Source organism: Loxodonta africana, chromosome 22 (assembly GCF_030014295.1).
Source record: "Loxodonta africana isolate mLoxAfr1 chromosome 22, mLoxAfr1.hap2, whole genome shotgun sequence".
NCBI classification, from domain to species: Eukaryota; Metazoa; Chordata; class Mammalia; order Proboscidea; family Elephantidae; genus Loxodonta; species Loxodonta africana.
Genome location: NC_087363.1, coordinates 23,869,011 through 23,890,983, shown reverse-complemented (window position 1 = coordinate 23,890,983; position 21,973 = coordinate 23,869,011). Strand labels below are relative to the sequence as shown.

Here is a 21,973-nt window from a genome sequence, read left to right as displayed (position 1 = left end):
ACCACTAGTCCACCAGGGATCTTAGGGGCCCACAGATATAAATTAATACAATCACTACAGTATTGTATGTAATATTAAAAAAAAAAAAAGGTATCTAGCCCTAGAAAAATAAAGAAAATATTGGTACAGCTAGCATATGAACCTCTATGCAACCATAAAAATGGACACAACAGACCTATATGAACTGACATGGGAAAAACCTTCAAGATACACTGTTATGTGAAAGAAGGTGCACAACCACAGTACAATACAATTCCAACTTTCTAAAAAATGTTTTAATCAAACTAAATAAATATTATAGATTTAAAGCCAAATAGTACTATATGGCTTAAAACCAAGAAAACAAAAACAACAACAAAACACAGCAGTCCTTTAGCCTATCTCTCCCTACTCCCAGTCCTGCTCTCCAGAGGCAACCACATCAACTCTTTTGGCTACTTACTTTATAATTTTAAATAATGTGGTTATACTGCAACTTCTCTATTTTAGTTTTAGATATTATCTTTTGACTTCTGACTCTAGAGGACAGTAGAAATAAGGCTGTCAGAGTAGCAGGATAGGAGGGCCTGGATCCCTGACTTCACAATGCTCCCTACTGGCCCTGGACTGCTCAACTTCAAACTTCCTTTAAGGTGTTATTATTCTGGATTTTTTGCCCCTCACAACCAAACTTAATCCTAATCAATACAGAAGTCAAAAGCAAACTCTATCAAGATAACAAAGACTACAACAAATTGTGGAGATGGAATAACAATAACAATAACTACCAATTATGTGCTAGAACCTGGCCTAACACTTTATTATTTAAAAAAAAAAAAAAAAAAACCTGTTGCCACTGAGTCAATTCTGACTCGTAGTGACCCTATAGGACCAATTAGAACGGCCCATAGGAGCAGCTAGAGGATTCAAACTGTCGACCCTCTGGTTAGCAGCTGTACCTCACTGTGTCTCTTAACTACTGTGCCACCAGGGTTCCTTATAAGTATTATAACATTTAATTCTCACACAAACCTTATGAGGTCCTACTCAATACATAAAGAAACTAAGGCAAAAGAGGTTTTGTTTATTCTTTATTCTACTAACAAAGGTGGAACTAGGACTAGGGGTGGGCAGTCTCAGCTTCAGAGCCCATGCTTTCAAGCATACAACTAGGTGACTATGGAAAGATAACATTCAGAAACAACCCTGCAGACGCTGGTTGGGGGTCCAAACCTGGGCAACGCTGACATCCATGCAACTTTGTAAAAGTACCTTCTCTTTCTTGAAATTCCTAAAATGCCTTTAAAAAATGAAGCTAAAAGCCACATTATAAATTTGTCCCTGGAATCCTGACTGAATATTTTCTGAGAATAGCTCCATTTATCAAATATCAGTACTCTCAAACTAATCAAAATTTATTGACGAACCTGGTCTACAACTGGGTACTTTTCTAAGATAAGCTTTAACTTTTTTTTTAAACTGCCTTTTTAAAACGACAGCTTTATTGAGATATAATTCACATATTATACAGTTTATCCATTTATAATTCAATGGCTTTTAGTACATTCACAGAGCTGTGCAACCATCACTAAAATCAATTTCAGAACATTTTCATTATCCCAAAAAGAAACCCCATATTCTTTAGCTATTATCCTCTAAACACCCCATTCCCCCTGCCCTAAGGAACCACTAATCTACTTTTTTCTCTACAGATTTGTCTATCCTGGATGTTTCATATAAATGAAATCACACAAAATGTGGTCCTTTGTGAATGACTTCTTTTACTTAGCATAATGTTTTCAAGATTCATCTATGTTGTACCATGTATGTATCAGTACTTAATTTCTGAATAACATCCCACTGCATGAATGTATTTTCTTTACCTAGCATTTGATAGACATTTGGGTTGTTTCTACCTTTTGGCTATCATGAATAATGCTGCTATGAACATGTGTACGTAAGTTTTTGTGCGGACATACGTTTTCACTTCTGTTGGGTGTGTACCTAGGAGTGGCACTGCTGGGTCATCTGGTAACGCTAAGTTTAACCTTTTGAGCAATTGCCAGACTGTTTTCCAAAGCAACGACACCATTTTACATTCCCACTAGTAGTGTATGAGGGTTCTAATTTCTCCACACACTTGCCAACACCTGCTATTATCTATCTTTCTTATTATAGAGGGTGTGAAGTGATATCTCATCATGGTTTTAACTTGCATTTCCCTCATGACTAATATAAACTTTTTTAAAAATTACTGTTAAAAAATCCTTATTGTTAAAGAACTAACAGGCTTTATTTTATTCACTGTCATTAAAAAAATCAGCTCTGTACCTCTGTGATCTGATACTGAAAAACAATTCTCACGTCTCTGATCTGTAAGCCAGTGTAGATTTTCACAATCATTGTTCTCTTGTCAGCCTTGGATGCTATGCATTCCTGTTCTTCAAAGGGTTATCAGTTGTAATAACTGATAACAAGCAGGAAGTTGCGTTAACCATAAAGACTGACTACTGGCATTACATTTTTTGTTAACCTATTAGTGAAGATGTCTGAGTATGCATATTCATTAATTATCACTGGTTAAATAAAGGTTTATCCTGGACATATTTGCTTTGAAAACTGTATTAGATCTCAAGTAGAATCAGAAAAGACAAAACCACCACCTGACAGGTTAAGTGTACAATGTAGTACATTAACCATAATGAACAATTAGCAGTTGTTCAATTGGTTCACAGTTTACACTCTGCTACCAATTCTTTCCATACTTTGAAGGCTAGAGTTATTTAGAACTCCAGAGCAAAACAATAAAAACAATAGTTTAACTGAGCATTATGCTCTTTTAAGAACCTTGTCTATGGAATTAAATTGACAGCAGCAACTCAAAACATTAGCTAGGACTCCTACAGGGCATTGAGTTTGTTAACGGGGGAGGAACAATTTAGAAAAGAAGGGTGAGAATGGCTGCACAACTCCAACGTAATCAAGTTCACTGAACTGTACATGTAAAAACTTGAACTGGTGTACTTTGTTGCTGTGTATAGTCTCAACAACAACAAAAACACTGGACTCTTGAATTTGAATCAGAAATACGACTAATTCAAGTCGCATGGAGCACCCCTATGGTCCAGATTGTGGTTTTTACCATTTTTGCCTAAAAGTAAACAGGATTCCTTAAAGAAACTGCTAATTCCAGGTCTGGAGCTAAAAATGTAACTAGGCTGGAAAATCTTATCCTACATTAATTAGAGAAGCCATAAAAGATTACTAAGATCATGTCAAAAGGAATCAGGAAGCAATTTGAAGGGCTTCTGCTGGACAAAGATGGGATAACATGAGCATCAAATAAGAACAAAACAGCAATGGACTGAAACATGTCATAAATAGTTAAATCCTTGAGTTCATACTGATATTTAGAAAAACGAAAAACGAATAGCTCATTGGTCACTGTCTCAGTTATCTAGGGCTGCTATAACAGAAATAACACTAGTGGATGGCTTTAACAAACAGAAATTTATTCTTTCACAGTTTAGGAGGCTAGAAGTCTGAATTCAGGGCATCAGCTCTAGGGAAGCCTTTTTCTCTCTGTCTTAGAGGAAGGTCCTTGTCATCAACCTTTCGGTGGTCAAGGAGCTTCTCAGCACAGGAACCTCGGGTCCAAAGGACACGCTCTGCTCCAGGCCTTGCTTTCTGGGTGTATGAGGTCCCGCCTTATCTCTCTGTTCACTTCTATCTTTTATATCTCAAAACAGACTGACTCAAGATACAACCTAATCTTGTAGATTGAATCCTGCCTCGTTAACATAATTGCCTCTAATCCTTCCTCATTAATATCATAGAGGCAGAATTTACAACACATAGGAAAATCACATCAGATCACAAAATGGGGAACAATCATAGCCAGGCAAGTTTTGGGAGACAGAATTCAATCCATAACACTCACATTTGGAAGATGTTAAGGAACCAACTTATTCTAGAAATAGGTAAATAAAAGGAAAGCCTCAAGCATTTATCCTACCTTTCCAAAACTCTACGAGGCAGTTTCACTCTGTCCTATAGGGTTGCCATGAGTCAGAATGGACTCATTGTCAGTGGGTTTATCCATCCCCCCGGCCCCGCCCCCCAAAAACTACGCTGTTTGCCGTCAAGTCCATTCTTACTCATAGACAAACCAGTGGAGCTGCTGGTGGGTTCTAACCACTGACCTTTTGGTAAGCAGCCACGAGTTCAACCCTGTGCCACCAGGACTCCTTGAACAAACTATACCACAGGGTACCTGAGTTTATGAGTGGAATTTTTACTTAGAGAAATGTTCCAGAAATGTTCCTGAAGAAGAAATGAAAAAATTAAAACACTGTCATTTGCAACCCCAGTGAATTAATGGATCTAATCTAGGCAAGGATCAACATGACCATCAGCATTGTAAATAACACACCAATCAGCCCTATGTGCCTCCTAAAAAAAAAAAAAAAAAGGAAAGCAGTTATAAAATACAAAAAACTATAAAATAGTTTCAGAAAAAAAATTTCAAGCCTGAATCTGAGCAAGCCTGTAGAGCAATGGTTCTCGAATTTCAGAGTACATCAGAATCACCTCGAGGGCTAGTTACAACACAGGCTTCAGGGCCCTACCCTCAGAGTTTCTAATTCAATAGGCCTGGGGTGGGGCCAAGAATATGTATTTCTAACAAGTTTCCAGGGTGATGCTAACATTGCTGGTCTTGGGACCTTGCATTGAGAACCACTGTTCTAGAGCTTGGCAGTTCGAATCCACTAGCCACTCATTGGAAATTATGGGGCAGTTCTACTTTGTCTTATAGGGTCGCTAGGAGTTGGAACGAACTCAATGGCAATGGGTTTTATGGACTCTAGAGCTAACTAACAATTTAGAGGAAAAACAGCGAACAGAGGAACTTTGATGCAAACATCATGGGGATCCAATTAGCAAACTAGATTGTGGAAAATTCTACAAAATAAACAAGTTTCTTTCTTCTACAAAAAAGCTGCAAGGGTGAAAAAGGAGATGAAGAGAGATCTTATAGATTAAGAGAGACTTCATCGACACAGCAACCAAATGTAATGCATGGACCTTATTTGGAGATGTGGAGAAATTTTAACACAAACTGGATATTTGATATTAAGGAATTATCCAGATGTAACAAGCAATTACATTATATAGATGTAATAAAATTTGTGGGGATATATATATATAAACATTTTATGGATATATACATACACATATACATATTAGAAAAGTGCTTAGAGATATAAACTAAAATACTTATGGATAAAATTATTTCTAGGACTTTTTTAATAATGGGGGTGGGGGGGCAGTTTGACTGGGAATGATTCATGTGCTGAAGCCAGCTAGTACTAGCTCAGGAGAAATGATCTTGAGACTCTTTCCCCAGCTCTGTGTTCTTAAAAAAAAAAAAAAATTATTTATTTTATTATTATTTGTTTTTGTTCTTAGCAGCGTGAAATTGGCCATGGTAGGAGAATTCACCCCAGGAAAATTGGCAAATGCTATAAATCAGAGACGGTTGTTAAACATTTACCATCTTATCACTGGCCATGAGTTAATAATTGAAATTGGGTGATCAGTAGAAGGGGGTTTATTACATTATTCTTTTCACCATTGTCAATGTTTGACATTTTCCATCATAAAAAAGTAGGACAAAAATCCAGCCATCTCAGGGTGTGGGGAACCAGCAGACGGTGATTCTGACACAGGTGTACAGTGATCCACTCTATGCAAATTATGCAAACCACTGCCCTAGCAATTAGATCCAGCCAGCAAACATAGACACTTATTCTCAAACAACCATCACAACCCACCCCTTTCCACATACACAGTAACAGGTTTGACATCTCTCTGCACCTGGAGCTCCCTCTGCCTAAAAAGGTCCCTCTCTACCTCAACCCCGTACTCCAAGACAGCTCCATTCCAAGGGTTGAGCATCTCTTCTCTATCACAGCACATAAAGATTTCACATGTCTATCACATCACACTAAAAGCTTCAAAGGGTTCGGAATGGGGCACTTTCCTGCCACCTTTTGTCTAGTAGAGACTTGGCACATACAGACAGACACTAAATATAAATGGACAGGATGAATGATTGCCTATTACCCAAGCTGGAAAGGACTAAAGGTCGTGTCCCCTTTCTGGTGTATATCCTCTCTCCAACTCACACCTGGCTCTCAGTTTAAGTAGAATTATAATAGGAATATAACACAAACTGCTAAAGCTTTCTAGGCAACTTACAAAAATAAAGACAAACAAAAAAGATATCCAAGACCACAGCTGATTATTCATTTTTTAGATCCCATCCTCAATTACTAGCATTTCAGATAGCACTCATCTACTAGGCTACATACCATTTTTAAAATTTGGTATGCAATTTTTGAGTTAACCATACTTTGAGAATGATCTGGTGATTACTAGGAAAAAACCCAGGAACATCACCAACCAGATAAGACTTCTTTTCTGTGAGCTGAGAAACCAACCCAAAAGTTAAGCATCAGAACCTTGGTCTGGAAATAGCAAAACAAACCACCTGCACTGTTAATGATCATGGAGTCACCAAACCCAAAGCCTTGATAATGTTCCCCCAAAGAATGCTCAAGAACATAATGGCGATAAATATGTCTATTTTCAGCATGAAGTAAACTCCCCAAAGTATTTCTTTAAAAATACTAAATGTCTCAAAAAACAAAAGTGCTTAATTACATTGCAAATCGAACAATAATTCTCCAGCCACTGGTTTATCAATAAAAACTATCTTAATTTCTACATCATTAGTTACTGGCTTCACAGACAATATCTTGTGGGCATTACATATTAAAACTGTTGCTGAAGTAAAACTATTCCTTTTCACAGATGACATGATCTATACATAGAAAACCTCAAAGATTCCACAAGTAAGCTATAACAGCAAATAAATTCATTTAGCTAAGTGGCAGGGTACAAGGTCAACACACAAAAATCAGTCAGGTTCCTACACATCAGCAATGAGCAAGCAGAGAAGGAAATTAATGAAGCGTTATCATTTACAACCGCATCTAGAAGAATAAAGCTGTCGTACGCTGTCGAGTCAATCTGACTCATAGCGTCCCCAAAGGACAGAGCAGAACAGCCCCAGAGTGTTTCCTAGGCTGAAAACTTTAACAGGAGTAGATTACCAGGTTTCTTCTCCCGTGAAATGGCTGGTAGGTTCAAACTACCAATCTTTCACTTAGAAGCCGAGTCTTAACCATTGTGTCACCAGGACTCCTAAAAGAAAAAGTACCTAGGAATAAATTTAACCAGGAAGGTGAAAGACTTGGATACAAGAAACTATAAAACATTACTAAAAGAAATTAAAGATGGCCTAAATAAATTGAAGGATATTTCATGTTTGTGGATTAGAAGGCTTAATATAGTTAAGATGTCAATACTACCCAAAGCAATTATAAATTGAATGCAATTCCCATCAAAATTCCAACAGCCTTCTTTGCAGAAACAGAAAAGATAGTCCTCAAATTTATATGGAAGGTTAAAACCAAAACCAAATCCGTTGCTATCGAGTCAATTCCGACTCTTACCAAAACCAAAAAACCCATTGCCGTCGAGTCAATTCCGACTCATAGCGACACTATAGGACAGAGTAGAACTGCCCCATATGGTTTCCAAGGAGCACCTGGTGGATTCGAACTGCCGACCTTTTGGTTAGCAGCCGTAGCTGTTAACCACAATGCTACCAGGGTTTCCTTTCAACTCTTAGTGACCCAGAGTAGAACTGCCCCACTGAGCTTCCAAGGAGTCTCTGGTGGATTTGAACCGTGACCATTTGGTTGGCAGCTGTAGCACTTAACCACTATGCCACCAGGGTTTCCATATGGAAGGTTAAGGGAGCCCAAATAGCTAAAGCAATCTTGAAGAAGAAAGTAGGAAGACTTGCACTTCCTAATTCAAAACATGCTATAAAGCCACAGTAATTAAAACAGCCTGGCATTGGTATAATAATAGGCATATAGACCAAAGGTGGCATAGTGGTTAAGAGCTACAGCTGCTAACCAAAAGGTCAGCAGTTCAAATCCACCACGCACTCCTTGGAAACTCTATGGGGCAGTTCCACCCTGTTCTACAGGGTCACTATGAGTCGGAATCGACTCGACTGCAACAGGTTTTGGTTTTTGATTTAGACCAATGAAACAGAATTGAGAGTCCAGAAATAAATCCATACATCTACAGTCAACTGATTCTTTTACAAGGGTGCTCAATTCATTCAATGAGGAAGGAAGAGTCTCTTCAGCAAACGATGCTGGAAAAATTGGATTTCCACATGCAGAAGAATCAATCAATATTCATGCCTCTCACCATGCACAGAAACCAATTCAAAATGAATCAAGGACCTAATGTGAAAACTAAAGCCGTAAAATTCTTAGAAGAAAATATAGGGGCATGGCAGTGGGACCTAGTTTTTAATGGTGGATTTATAAATACGACAACAAAAGCAAGGGCATCAAAAGACAAAATCGATAAATGGGACTTCATAAAAATTAAAGACTTTTGTTCATCAAAGGACTTTATCAACAAAGTGAAATGACAACCTACGGGTTGAGAGAAAACTTTCAGGAATCATGTAGCTGTTAAGGGTCTAATACCCAAAGTACATTTTTAAAAAACTTCTACAACTTAACAACGAAACAACAACCCAATCAAAAAATGACCAAAGGACTTGAACAGACATTTCACTAAAGAGGATATTCAAATGGCCAACAAGCACATGAAAAGATGTTCAACATCACTAGTCATTAGAAACACTACTCAAAACCACAATGAGATACCTCCTCACCTCCCCATTAGAATGGCAACAATTATTAAAAAAAAAAAAACAGATGTTGGCAAGATTATAAAGAAAATGGAACCCTCATCCATTGCTAGTGGGAATATAAAATGGTACAGCTGCTATGGAAAACAGTCTGGTGGTTCCACAAAAAGCTGAACACAGAACTACTGTTACACAGCCAGAAGTAAAAGCAGGAATGCAAACAGAAACCTGTACAACAATGTTCAATGCAGCAATATTCACAATGGCGGTGGAAACAATCGAAATGTACATCAACAGATGAATGGATAAACAAAATGTAGTATATACATACAATGAAATACTACTCAGCCATAAAGAGAAATGAAGTCCTGATACATGCCACAACATGGATGAAACTTGAAAATATTATGCTGAACAAAATAAATCAGTTGCAAAAGAACAAATACTGTATGACCTCACTTATATGAAATTAGAAAATACACAGAAACCTAAGATTATTAGTCATTACCACAGAAGGGAGAGAGAGAAAAAGAAGGTGTTTTTGTATAGGAGGCATTACATTTATGTTAATGGTGGTAAAATATTTTGGAAAAGAACAGCGAGAATGATTGTACAACATGAAGAATGTAATCAAGAATTTTATAAGTAGAAATGTTGAATTGGGGAATGTTTTGTTGTGTATAATTTTACCACAATATAAAAACAAAAACCTGTTGCTGACAAATTCCCAGGAAGAAATGGATAAAAACTCTAGCTATCAGTTTTTTAGATGTTAAATTCATTGAAATAAAACCTCAAATGCAAAAGAAATAAGCTGAAAGTTCTAGTTACCAGCCTGTGAACATTTTGACTTTCTTTTTCTTAAATTCCAAAGAGCCATACACTAAATTTTACCTAAACAGGAAAAATTATATGAGAAAAATTTATCATGAATATACGCTATTACAAGAATAGTCCCAACGGGCCACATGTTTTAGAGGCAAAAAATAGCTGTCCCAACACCTATTTTCATTCCTGTAACTACATCTCTATAATTATAACAAAAGGGACTCTTCATAAGCAAAATATTTCCCTTAAATCATTTTTCTGCAAGCTGCTTTCTATTTGAATGGGATGCCCTGATCCATTTTTCGAAGTAAAGATCTAATCTTGACATAATCTCTCACCCTGCAACAGAGCTGTAAATTAAGGCCACTCTTCATCAAAGACAATGAAAACAGGCTCCTCACAAAGTCTCCAATGTAGGCAAGTACATCCAACCTATCCTTCCAAAGATTATGCATCTGTGGTTTGTCCAGAGGCCCCAGATTCATCCTTCGAATGAAGACATTTCAAAAGCTGCGTATTGGTTATTGACAATGTATAAGTGGTGAGCAGCCATCAAAGATATTCCACTGGTCCCACCCTGTCTGGAGCAAGGGAGAATGAAGAAAATTAAAGACACAAGGGAAAGATTAGTCCAAAGGACTAATGGACAATACCACAGCCTCCACTAGACTGAGTCCAGCACAACTAGATAGTGCCCAGCTACCAACACTGGCTGCTCTGACAGAGTTCACAATAGAGGGTCCTGGACAGAGCTGGCAAAAAATGTAGAACTCTAACTCACAAAAAAAGACAAGACTTACTGGTCTGATAGAGGCTGGAGAAACCCTGAGAGTATGGCCCCCAGACACCCTTTTAACTCAGTACTGAAGTCACTCCTGACATTCACCCTTCAGCCAAAGATTAGACAGGCCCATAAAACAAACAATAATAAACATAGCTCAACTACATATATGAGACTAAATGGGCACATCAGCCCTGGCACAAGGATGAGAAGGCAGGAAGGGACAGGAAAGCTAGACGAATGGACATGGAGAACCCAAGGTCGAGAAGAGTGCAGACATGTTGCAGGGATGGCAACCAATGTCACAAAACAATATGTGTATTAATTGTTTAATGAGAAACTAATTTGTTCTGTAAACCTTCATCTAAAGCACAATTAAAAAAAAAAGTATTAATGGAGCTCAGTTGTATTAACGCTAGAGTGAATCCTTTGTTCTGTGAATTCTTACTCTGTGAACAGGCAGCCTCTAATTGTTTTAATAATCATATTTCTTTAAGAAGAGCTACCATACAAAGACAGTCCACCTTTTGTTTTATGTTTGGAAAATTATTTCTTCCACACAGCCTACTTCCATAACCACTCTCAAAAAAGGGCAGGAGAGTTACAAGCTTTACTACCATTGAGCAGTAAAAGCTTAGAAGGCTGCATGTGTTTCAGCGGCACAGGAGAGACATCTGTGGGGAGCAGCAACCCCACATTCTCACACCCAGGAAGCTGAAACTGCCTGCCAGGAGGAGACATGTTAATAATGATATAATGAATCAGTGCTTATACTATCTCTTAGAGAGAAAAACTAGGGAGAGGAGTAGTATGTGTGCTTCACAGTACTATGTAGCTCACTTTTCTCATTGGAGACCGTCTTATTCTTTTTTTTTATAGTAAAATCAGCTTGCAAGCAGATCACTGGGGGACAGCACTCTTTTTCACAAAATTGAAAATATTATTAACAGTAAGTATCAGGTACAGTGCTGAGGAAAAAGCAGGAAATCTTCTGCATTCTCAAATAGGGATCTCTATCAAAAGCAATCCAAGGATAACCAAATGAGTTAACTGCTGATTTTAAGTATCTGGCTACTTTCAGAAACAACAATGTAAAAGTCAGTTACTGGAGCTAATAAATTATGTCATAATAAGCCTGTGGAAAATAATTCAGTCATTATTACAATTACTGCCTACATTTTTATTACACTAAAAACCAAACCCAGTGCCGTCGAGTCGATTCCGACTCACAGTGACCCTATAGGACAGAGTAGAACTGCCCCATAGAGTTTCCAAGGAGTGCCTGGTGGAGTCGAACTGCCGACCCTTTGGTTAGCAGCCACAGCACTTAACCACTATGCCTCCGGGGTTTCCTTTATTACGCTAGTGACCTTTAATTTTTTTTTTTTATTTATTCAAGAAAGTATGAAGTTTGTAAGAAGCAACAAATAAAAAATTGCTACAAATAAAATTTATCCATATGTATAAAACTCATCATTTCTTATCAGATACTGAAGAGTTTTGAGACTTGAAAGAGGTTTCGATAAGTTGCCTTTTCCTTCCTTTCTAGATAAAAGATTTTGTGTAGAGGAAGCTGATACTTTTAAAAAAGAAGAAAACAAACAAACAAAAACCAAAGTCTGACTTACAGAGATCTTTAAATAAATGCATTTGGTTTCCTTCCATGTGTTCACGGCATTCAAAATAGTCAACAGGCAGATAAGCTAGAAAAATCAATAACCTGTTTCAAAGACATAATTTTCTCTTAGCTTCAACATTCACCTCTATGAAATTCAAGTAAAAGAGAAGGTCCTGAATCCATGGCACAGAGAATTAAAACACTAAATTACCCATTTATAAATTAAATAATAAGCTAAAACAAATACCAGTTTCTGAATACGAGATGCCCCTATTTTTACCCTCTGTTCTGCCCACCTACCCATCTAGGACCTTGCTCCATCAGCTGCTACCTCTCCATTGGCTCCTTTCCCTCTGCACATAAACATCCAAAGACTGACTCAAGTAACAAAGCCAAAAACCTTCCCTCAGACCCACTGCTCCTTCAATCTACCACCCTGTCCTTCCTTCACATCTTCAAAGTGTACTACCACCCTGTCCTTCCTTCACATCTTTAAAGTGTACTCCCCCATCCCTTGTCTCTACCTTCTGTAGCCCTGCCTTCCACAGACACAAACTCCCTGACCCACTGCCACCTGATCTCATCTACCACTGCAGCCTCTACCCTTGGAAATCACAACTGGATCCAACCACTCCAACCTTTACCTGCCTTACCTCATTTGACCTCTCCATTGCTTCCAATACCTCTGATTGACCAGTTCCTTCCTTCTCGTCCAACTCTGTGCTACCACAGTGTGCTCTGTGCTACCAGTCTCCAAAATCAGCTTTTCAGTCATTCACCCACTCTTTTACTCAACAACAGCTTTTGAAGCAACAACTATGGGCCAAGCTGTATAATAAGCACAAAGAACAAGGCAGAACAGTACCCATCCTCATAGAGCTTTATGTTCTAATTAGGGAGAGAGAAACAACAAAGAATAAAAGAGAATTATAGGTCACTACTTGGATCCCTGGTGGCGCAGTGGTTAGGAGCTTGGCCGCTAACCAAAAGGTTGGCAGTTCGAATCCACCAGCTGCTTCTTGGAAATCCTATGGGGCAGTTCTTCTCTGTCCTACGGGGTCACTGAGTCAGACTTGACTTGATAGCAACAGGTTTGGTTTTTTACTAGAGCTCTAAGGTAACCAACTGGAGTGTTATAATAGAGAACAGTAAGAGAACCCACTCTAGATATGGCAATGTGGAAAAGCCTCTCTGAGAAGGTAGAATTAAGGTGAGGCCTGAAGAGGAGCTGCTGGCTGGTCAGAGATAGGGGAGAGTGACCAAGGCAAGGCCAGCAGCAACCACAAACTCAGTGGGGAGAGAAAAAGCTTGGTGAGTCAGAAAGAAGCTTAGCAGACAATGGGGTGGTGGGGGGAGGGGAGTGGTATGACGCTGGAGAGAGACACTTAAGAGACAAACAGGAACCAATTCCTGCAGTATGAAAAAGATTCTAGGAAGATAACTAGAATTTATTCTAATTGGAGTGGAGGGATTTCAGGAGAAAGGTGATGTGATCTGATCTCCATTTTTAAAAGATCTCTTTAGCTGCTGGGTGGAGAATAGCTTGAAGGTTAAGGCATCCAAGACAAGAAGCTATGGTGATTGTCCACACAAAGGAAGAGAACAGCTTTAACTACTGGGGGGAGGGTGGGCTGGGTGGGCGTCAGGACACAGAGAAAAGTAGACTGGATATGATAACTAAAGCATAGCAACAAAAGGAAAAAAAAATGGATAAATTGGACTTCATCAAAAATAAGTTGGTGCTTCAAAGGACACAATCAAGAAAATGAAAACACAACTCACAAAATGGGAGAAAATATTTACAAATCATGTATCTAATAAAGGACTTGTATCCAGAATATACAAAGAACTCTTACAATTCAACAATAAAAAGAAAAGCCAATTTAAAAATGGACAAAGGATCTGAACAGACATTTCTTTAAAGAAGAGATACAAATGGCCAACAAGCACATTGAAAGATGACAATGTCATCAGTTATCAGGGAAATGCAAATGAAAACTACAATGAGATACCACTTCACACCTATTTGTTGTTGTTAGCTACCTCAATCCACCCTCCCCTCAACTGGACAAAAAAGCTGCCAGTCCTGTGCCATCCCCATGAGTAGCTGTGGACAGGACCACTGTGATCCACAGGGTTTTCACTGGATGGTTGTTGAAAGTAGGTTGCCACACCTTTCTTCCTAGTCTGTCTTAGTCTGGAGGCTCCAGTGAAACCTGTTCAGCATCGCAGCAGCACACGAGCCATCACTGACAGACCGGTGGTGGCTGTGCGCGAAGTGCATTGGCTAGGAATCCTGGCCAGGTCTCCAGCACAGAAGGCAAGAATTCCACCACTAAACCACAAATGCCGCAATAACACCTACTAGGATGGCTATAATCAAGACGACAATAACAAGTGTTGGCAAGGGTACAGAAAAACTGAAACCCTCCTGAACTGCTGATGGGAATGTAAACTGGCGCAGTCACTTTGAAAAAGTCTGGCAGTTCCTCAAAATGTTAAACATATAGTTACCATATGATCCAGAAATTCTATTCTTAGCTATTTTTCCAAGAGAATTTAAAATATATGCTTACATGAAATTTTGTACACAAGTGTTCATAGCAGCATTGTTTATAATAGCCAAAAAGTAGAAACAACCCAAGATACATGAATTGATGAGTTGTTGTGTGCCATCAAGCTCATTCCGACTCATAGCAACCCTACACGACAGAGCAAAACTGTCGCACAGGGTTTCCTAGGCTGTTATCTTTATGGGAGCAGATCGTCAGACCTTTTGTCCTACAGAGAGGCTGGTGGGTTTGAATCGTTGACCCTTTGATTAGCAGCCGAGCTCTTGACCGCTACTTTCTGTCTCTACGATTTGCCTATTTTGGACATCTTATATAAATGGAATCATATAAAAGTGAAGCTTTTGTACATGGCTTCTTTTGCTTAGCATAACGTTTTCAAGGCTCATCCATGCTGTAGCAAGATCAGTACTTCATTCCTTTATATTGTGCCACCAGGGCTCCTTAACTGAAGAGTTGACGAACAAAATTTGGTGTATCCATACAGTGGAAGAGTATTTAGCCATATAAACAAAGAGCTGATCGTGCTACAACATGGATGAATCTTAAAAACATGCTAAGCAAAAGAAGCCAGAAACAAAAACTTAATTATATAAAACGTCCAAAACAGGCAAATTTATAGACAGAAAGTAGATTAGTGGTTGCCACTTGGTTGGAGAGAGGGCTGTTGTTGTTGTTAGGTGCCATCTAGTCAGCTCTGACTCATTGTAACCCTATGTACAACAGAACAAAACACTGCCTGGTCCTGCACCATCCTCACAAACGTATGACTGAGCCCACTGTTGTAGCCACTGTGTCACTCCATTTCCATGAGGGTCTACCTCTTTTTTGCTAACCCTCTAACTTTAACAAGCATGATGTCCTTTTCCAGGAGCTAATCTCTCCTGATAACACGTCCAAAGTATGTGAGACGAAGTCTCATAATCCTCACTTCTAAGGAGCACTCTGGCTGTACTTCTTCCAAGACAGATTTGTTTTTCTGGCACTCCATGTTATTTCAATATTCTTCACCAACAGCATAATTCACAGACATCAATTCATCTTCAATCTTCCTTATTCATTGTCCAGCTTTCACATGCATATGAGGCAACTGAAAATACCTTTACTGATTTTAAACTGTGCAGTTATCCCCTTGTTCTATTTGAATGGCTGCCTCTTGGTCTATGTACAGGTTCTGCATGAGCACAATTAAGTGTTCTGGAATTCCCATTCACAATGTTATCTATAATTTGTTATGATCCACACAGTCAAAGTTCCTTTTCATAGTCAATAAAATACAGGTAAACATCTTTCTGGTATTCTCTGCTTTTAGCCAAGATCCATCTGACATCAGAAATAATATCCCTGGTTCCACGACCTCTTCTGAAACCGGCCTGAATTTCTGGCAGTTCCCTGTCACTGTACTGCTGCAACCGCTTTTGAATTATCTTCAGCAAAATTTTACTTGCATATGATATTAATGATATTGTTTGATAATTTTCTCATTCTATTGGATCGCCTTTCTTTGAAATGGGCACAAATATGGATCTCTTCCAGTCAGTTGGCCAGGTAGCTGTTTTCCAAATTTCTTGGCACAGACTAGTGAGCGCTTCCAGTGTTGCATCCATTTGCTGAAACATCTCAGTGGGTATTCCATCAATTCCCACAGCCTTGTTTTCACCAATGTCTTCAGTGCAGCTTGGACTTCTTCCTTGAATACCATTGGTTCTTGACCATATGCTACCTCCTGAAATAGTTGAGCCAATTCTTTTTGATACAGTGATTCTGTGTATTCCTTCCATCTTCTTTTGATGCTTCCCAAGTCGTTCAATATTTTGCCCATAGAATCCTTCAATATTGCAACTTGAGGCTTGAATTTTTTCTTAAGTTCTTTCAGCTTGAGAAGTGCTGAGCCTGTTCTTCTCTTTTAGTTTTTTAACTCCAGGTCTCTGCACATTTCATTATAATACTTTGTCTTCTCAAGCCCACCTCTGAAATCTTGTTTAGTTCTTTTACTTCATCATTTCTTCCATTTGCTTTAGCTATTCTGCATTCAAGAGTAAATTTCAGAGTCCCTTCTGACACCTATTTTGGTCTTTTCTTTCTTTCCTGTCTTTGTAATGACCTTTTTGCTTTCTTCATGTATGATGTCCCTGATGTCGTGCCACAACTTGTCTGGTCTTCAGTCATTAGTGGTCAATGCATCAAATCTATTCTCGAGATGGTCTCTAAATTCAGGTGGATATATTCGAGGTTGTATTTTGGCTCTCGTGGGCTTAATTTTCTTCGACTTCAACTTGAACCTGCATATGAGCAACAGATGGTCTGTTCCACAGTTGGCCCCTGGCCTTGTTCTGACTGACGATATTGAGCTTTTCCATAGTCTGTTTCTACAGATTTAGTCAATTTGATTCCTGTGTATTCCATCTGGCAAGGTCCACATGTATAGTCACTGTCTATGTTGTTGAAAAAAGGTATTTGCAATGAAGAAGTCACTGGTCTTGCAAAATTCTGTCATAGGATCTCTGGCATCATTTCTATCACCAAGGCCATATTTTCCAACTACCAATCCTTCTTTGTTTCCAACTTTCGCATCCCAATCACCAGTAATTATCAATGCATCTTGACTGCATGTTTGATTGATTTTGGACTACAAAAGTTGGTAAAAATCTTCAATTGCTTAATCTTTGGCCTTAGTGGTTGGCACATAATTTTGAATAATAGTTGTATTATTTGAATAACAGTTGTATTAACTATTTCTTCTTTTTAGCTACTTTCTTCTTCTTTGTAGGCCTATGGATATTATCCTATCACTGACAGCATTGTACTTTAGGACAGATCTTGAAATGTTCTTTTTGAAGATGAATGCAACACCATTCCTCTTTAATTTTTCATTCCTAGCATAGTAGGCCATATGACCAATAGAGCAATACCAGTCCATTTCAGCTCACTAACGCCTAGGCGATAGATATTTATGCATTCCATTTCATTTTTGACAACTTCCAGTTTTTCTAGATTCATACTTAGTACATTCCTCATTCCTATTATTAATGGAAGTTTGCAGCTGTTTCTCCTCATTCTGAGTTATGCCAGTAAGCAAGATAAGCACAGGTTTACTCGTGCTTACCTTACTAATCTGCAGTGGACAATTTCACATGGGTTTTACCACATCAGTACAGATTAGAAGGTAAGCACGAGTAAACCTGTGCTTAGCTTGCTTACTGGGTCATCCACCCCTGTCAGGGATTGTAAATTTGAAAAGAGGCTTTGATTCAGTAGGGAAGTGCTGTAAGGTTGGGAGAGAGACAGATGTCAGTCACAGGAGAAGAATCTCTGATTTGGTGAAAACATGTGAAATTGTTCACTACAGATGATCTGGTAAGCAAGGTAAGCACTATGCTTACCTTGCTTATTGCATAATCCACCCCTGGCTGGTGGGAATGTAAAATGGTGCAGCCACATAGGAAAACAGTCTGGTAGTTCTCGAAAAGCGAAACACAGAGTTAACATATGATTCAGCAATTCTATTCCTAGGTATATAACCAAGAGAAATGAAAACACATGTCCACACAAAAACTTGTACACTGATGTTCATGGCAACACTATTTACAATAGTCAAAAAGTGGAAACAACCCAAATGTCCATCAAGTGATGAATGGATAAACAAAATGTGGCATATCCATACAACAGAATATTATTCAGTAATGAAAAGGGATCAAGTACTGATACATGGATGAACCTTGAAAACATGGTAAATGAAGGAAGTCAGGTGTGAAAGACTACACATTGTATGATTCCATTTATATGAAATATCCTGAATAGGCAAATCTATGGAGACAGAAAGCAAATTATGATTGTTTAAGCCTGAGAGGAATGGGACACAGGAGGTGATAGCTAAAGAATATGGGGTGTCTTTTTGGGGTGGTGAAAATGTTTTAAAATTGATTGTGGTGACGGTTGCACATATCTGTGGATAAAAATCACTGAATTGTACACTTTAAATGAGGGAATTATATGGAATGTGAATTAAATCTCTAAAAAGCTGTTACAAAAAAATGCTGAGGAGAACCACAAGCATAAAATGTTTTATGGTAATTTCAGAAGTGAATCAAGTCTGAATGCCAATCTACTGTCTTTATGATGCAATCAGAGTAACTTAATAAGTCTGAATTCTTCAGGCCTTCCCAAGAGTTAGATATTCATTTTAATAGTCATATTTTGATATGCTCTTTGATATCTAAGTTGTTACTAAAACAAATAACAGCTAATAAGTTACTTAATTATTTCCTATTTAGCATGCAATTTATAAATGGAAATGATGGTTAGTCATGCCATTATACAGGATCTTACTAAGCAAAGCCTCCTAGCTATACATAGTTCTATAAATAGAACGGGTATATCTGATCTAATTTTAGGTGGTGGGGGCTTATTACTCTAATAACGTGGAATGTATTTTTAATCTATTATTTATAAATAGAAATTCATTTCTTTATGTATAGCTTTTATTTCTATAATTACACATAGTGCAACTACTTAAGACATAAATAAAAAATTTAAACAGCAATAGAGCACAGTGTTACAAAGATTTTACGTCAACTTTTTTTTTTAAGAGCTCAGCTTTTTATTAAACATGTTATAAAAGGGGGTTAGTCAAAAAGACCAAAGCCCATGTTAAATCAACTCAATTTTGAAAAAGATATCAAACATGACAAAGAATAAAGACATAATACAAAAAATGTGAAACTCTTTTACTTAAGGGGGTAGTTTTTAAGATATTCCTCTAATGTTTTGTGTAAATAAAAACTGTGGCAAAACAAGTTACAACTTTGCAATTTACAGAGAATGACAGTGAAAAAAAACCCTGAGTCACTCCTAAAATAAAACTCTTAAACACATCTATCCCTGGAATACTGCTGTCACTGTCCCTATTTTAAAGATAAGTAAATCTAAAATGAAACACATTTGACAATTTGTCCAAAATCACAAAGTAAATCTGTGGGAGAGATTTGGAAAACAACTTCTGATTTCCAGATTTATTATGAAAACCTATAATGTAATGTGCAAAAAGTCAACGGAAACACAGAAGAGTAATTTCTATTCTTTTAGCATGAACAAACTTAGGGACCTTGTCCTGATGCTTACAACCTCCTACAGCAATCAACTCCTTGCTAGCAGTGGGTGGAATGGGGGGCCAGAACTGAACAATGCAGAACTTCAATTCCAAGGCTCTAACTTTGTCTCTCAAGTGTTTTCACCGCTGTTTTTTTTAAATTGTACTTTAGATGAAGGTTTTACAGAGCAAACTAGTTTCTCATTAAACAATGAATACACATTGTTTTGTAACATTGATTGGTTGCCAACCCCACATGTCAACACTCTCCCCTTCTCGACCTGGGGTTCCCCATTATCAGCTTTCCTGTCTCCTCCTGCATTCTCTTCCTTGCCCCTGGACTGGTGTGCCCATTTAGTCTCGTTTTATGGGCCTGCCTAATTGTTATGTTAAATTTTAGCTGTTCAAAAGTAAGATAATTCTATCGTCAAACTGATAAAGCCTATATTGAAGCAACCAAGGAAATGGAATTGCTTCTTGACATCCTCGCTTAAATCAGATGTAAAAGTGTTATCTTTCTTTTCTGCAGCCCACACATTTATCAAGATTTTTACAGTTTATTTTTAAAAACTGATTGTATAACGGCAGAAACTATCAAAAATTTTTTAAACGCAAAGAAGAGACTGTTATTCTGCTCACCCTCATAAAATTAAATTCAATTGTTTTAACCAAATTAAAAAAACATAAATAAAGAATATTTCCAGAGCCTGTATTTTAAAATACATACTCAAGTACGCAGGGGTGAAATAATCTGTCTGGAATTTGCTTTAATATACTTCAACAAAGGCAAAAAAGAAAAAGTACTAGATGAACCATACTGTCAACTGCAGAATCTGGGTGATGGGTATACAGAGGTTTACTTTTTCTCTCTACTTCTGTCCATGCTGCAAGTTTTTCGGAAAATTAATTATAACCAAACAAGGTTACCGTCCAGAAAATCAAATATGAATCACCGATGCTAGTGCTCCTGTCTTCAGAACAAAACGAGACGGGCCTCAAGAAGAGGCGAAGGCTCCTCGGACGAGGCCGGCGCGCGCTCCGCGCCACCACCCGGCTGAAGGCGCGCACGTTTCCTTCACCGCTGAATCTGACAAACCCTTCGGTGCGCTCTACGGTTCTGAGGGCCCTGGAGCTCGATTTGGAACTGGGGCGCGCGAGGTTCACCCTGGCGGCTCCGGGACACCCGAGAAACTCCGTTCCAGACCCCTGAGGTCACTGCCCAGGCGGTCGGTCGGCCCCCGGCGGGACGCCCGGCCCCCGGCGGGACGCCCGGTCCCCGGCGGGACGCCCGGCCCCCGGCGGGACGCCCGGTCCCCGGCGGGACGCCCGGCCCCCCGCGGTCCTCTGCCCTCTAGCGACCCCCTGCACAGCCCCTCGTCCCTCAGCGAACCTCGGCCCCGCCCGCCGCCTACCTTCCAAGTCCTCTTCGTCCTCCGATTCGTCTTCCTCATCGGCGACCGGTTCGGGGCTGGGCTCTGGCCCGTAGGAAACGCGAGTAGGGGCGGCGGCGGGCGGGACGGGGGCCAGGCGGCGGGCCTCACGCAGGCGGGTGAAGTAGTCTACCGCGAAGTCGACGAGGTCGGGCGGCTGCTGCCGCAGCACTTCCACCGTATAGCCCTGCAGCAGCTCCGTGAGCCCTGGCGGGATCTGAATGTGGCTCATGCCGGCGGTGGCCGCGGGGACGGGCGGGTCTGGGCCGCCGGCGGCCACTGCCTCCCGCGCTCCCTGACGCCGGCCCCTCACCTGGCGGCCGCACGGTCTCCTCACGCTCGGCCCCGGTCCGGCCTTCCTCACACCGCGCCGCGCTTCGGCCGGGTCGGCGTTTCCGGGCCGCGCGACCTGCGTTATCTCCCCCGGCCTGGAGCCGCCGCCGCCGCTGTCACTGGGCCGCCACCGCCGCCGCCGCCGCGGAGACCGACGCGCGGGCGGGCAGGGGCGGGGCAGGCTCCCGGGTTGTGACGCACGCGGCCGCGGGCGTGCGCGTCCCCGCCGAGCGCCAGCCCGCAGTGCGCGTGCGCCGCTGGGCAGCTGTCCTCCCCGGGCAGCCAAGGGTCGCGGTGGGGTAGGTCTCCCGCAGCTGCCTCTCGGTTGGGCACCGGCGAATGAAGGAATGAATGGTCTACGTGTGAGGCTGGGCGCTGGCTAATGCCTCTCACCCGGTCATGAAGACCTTTCATTTATGCTCTCAACACACGCTAAGTGCCTCTTGTTTGCTTACTGGGCAGGCAGCAGGGGCAAACACGACTATCGCAGCGCGTGGTTCCCACTATGTTGAAGAGTTAAGAGCCCAATTTAGGGG

General features: G+C 40.0%; 1 protein-coding gene across 1 annotated transcript in view; it reads right to left on the bottom strand.

Moving 5' to 3' along the window:
• PRKAR2A (protein kinase cAMP-dependent type II regulatory subunit alpha) overlaps window positions 1-21,400 on the bottom strand; it is an 84,804-nt gene extending 63,404 nt beyond the window's left edge. Inside the window, exon 1 of the mRNA XM_003409883.4 lies at window positions 21,087-21,400. Within this exon, the coding sequence (XP_003409931.2) occupies window positions 21,087-21,336 (250 nt within the window). The 5' untranslated portion in view covers window positions 21,337-21,400. The remainder of the gene's footprint in view (window positions 1-21,086) is intronic.
• Window positions 21,401-21,973: the final 573 nt, after the last annotated feature.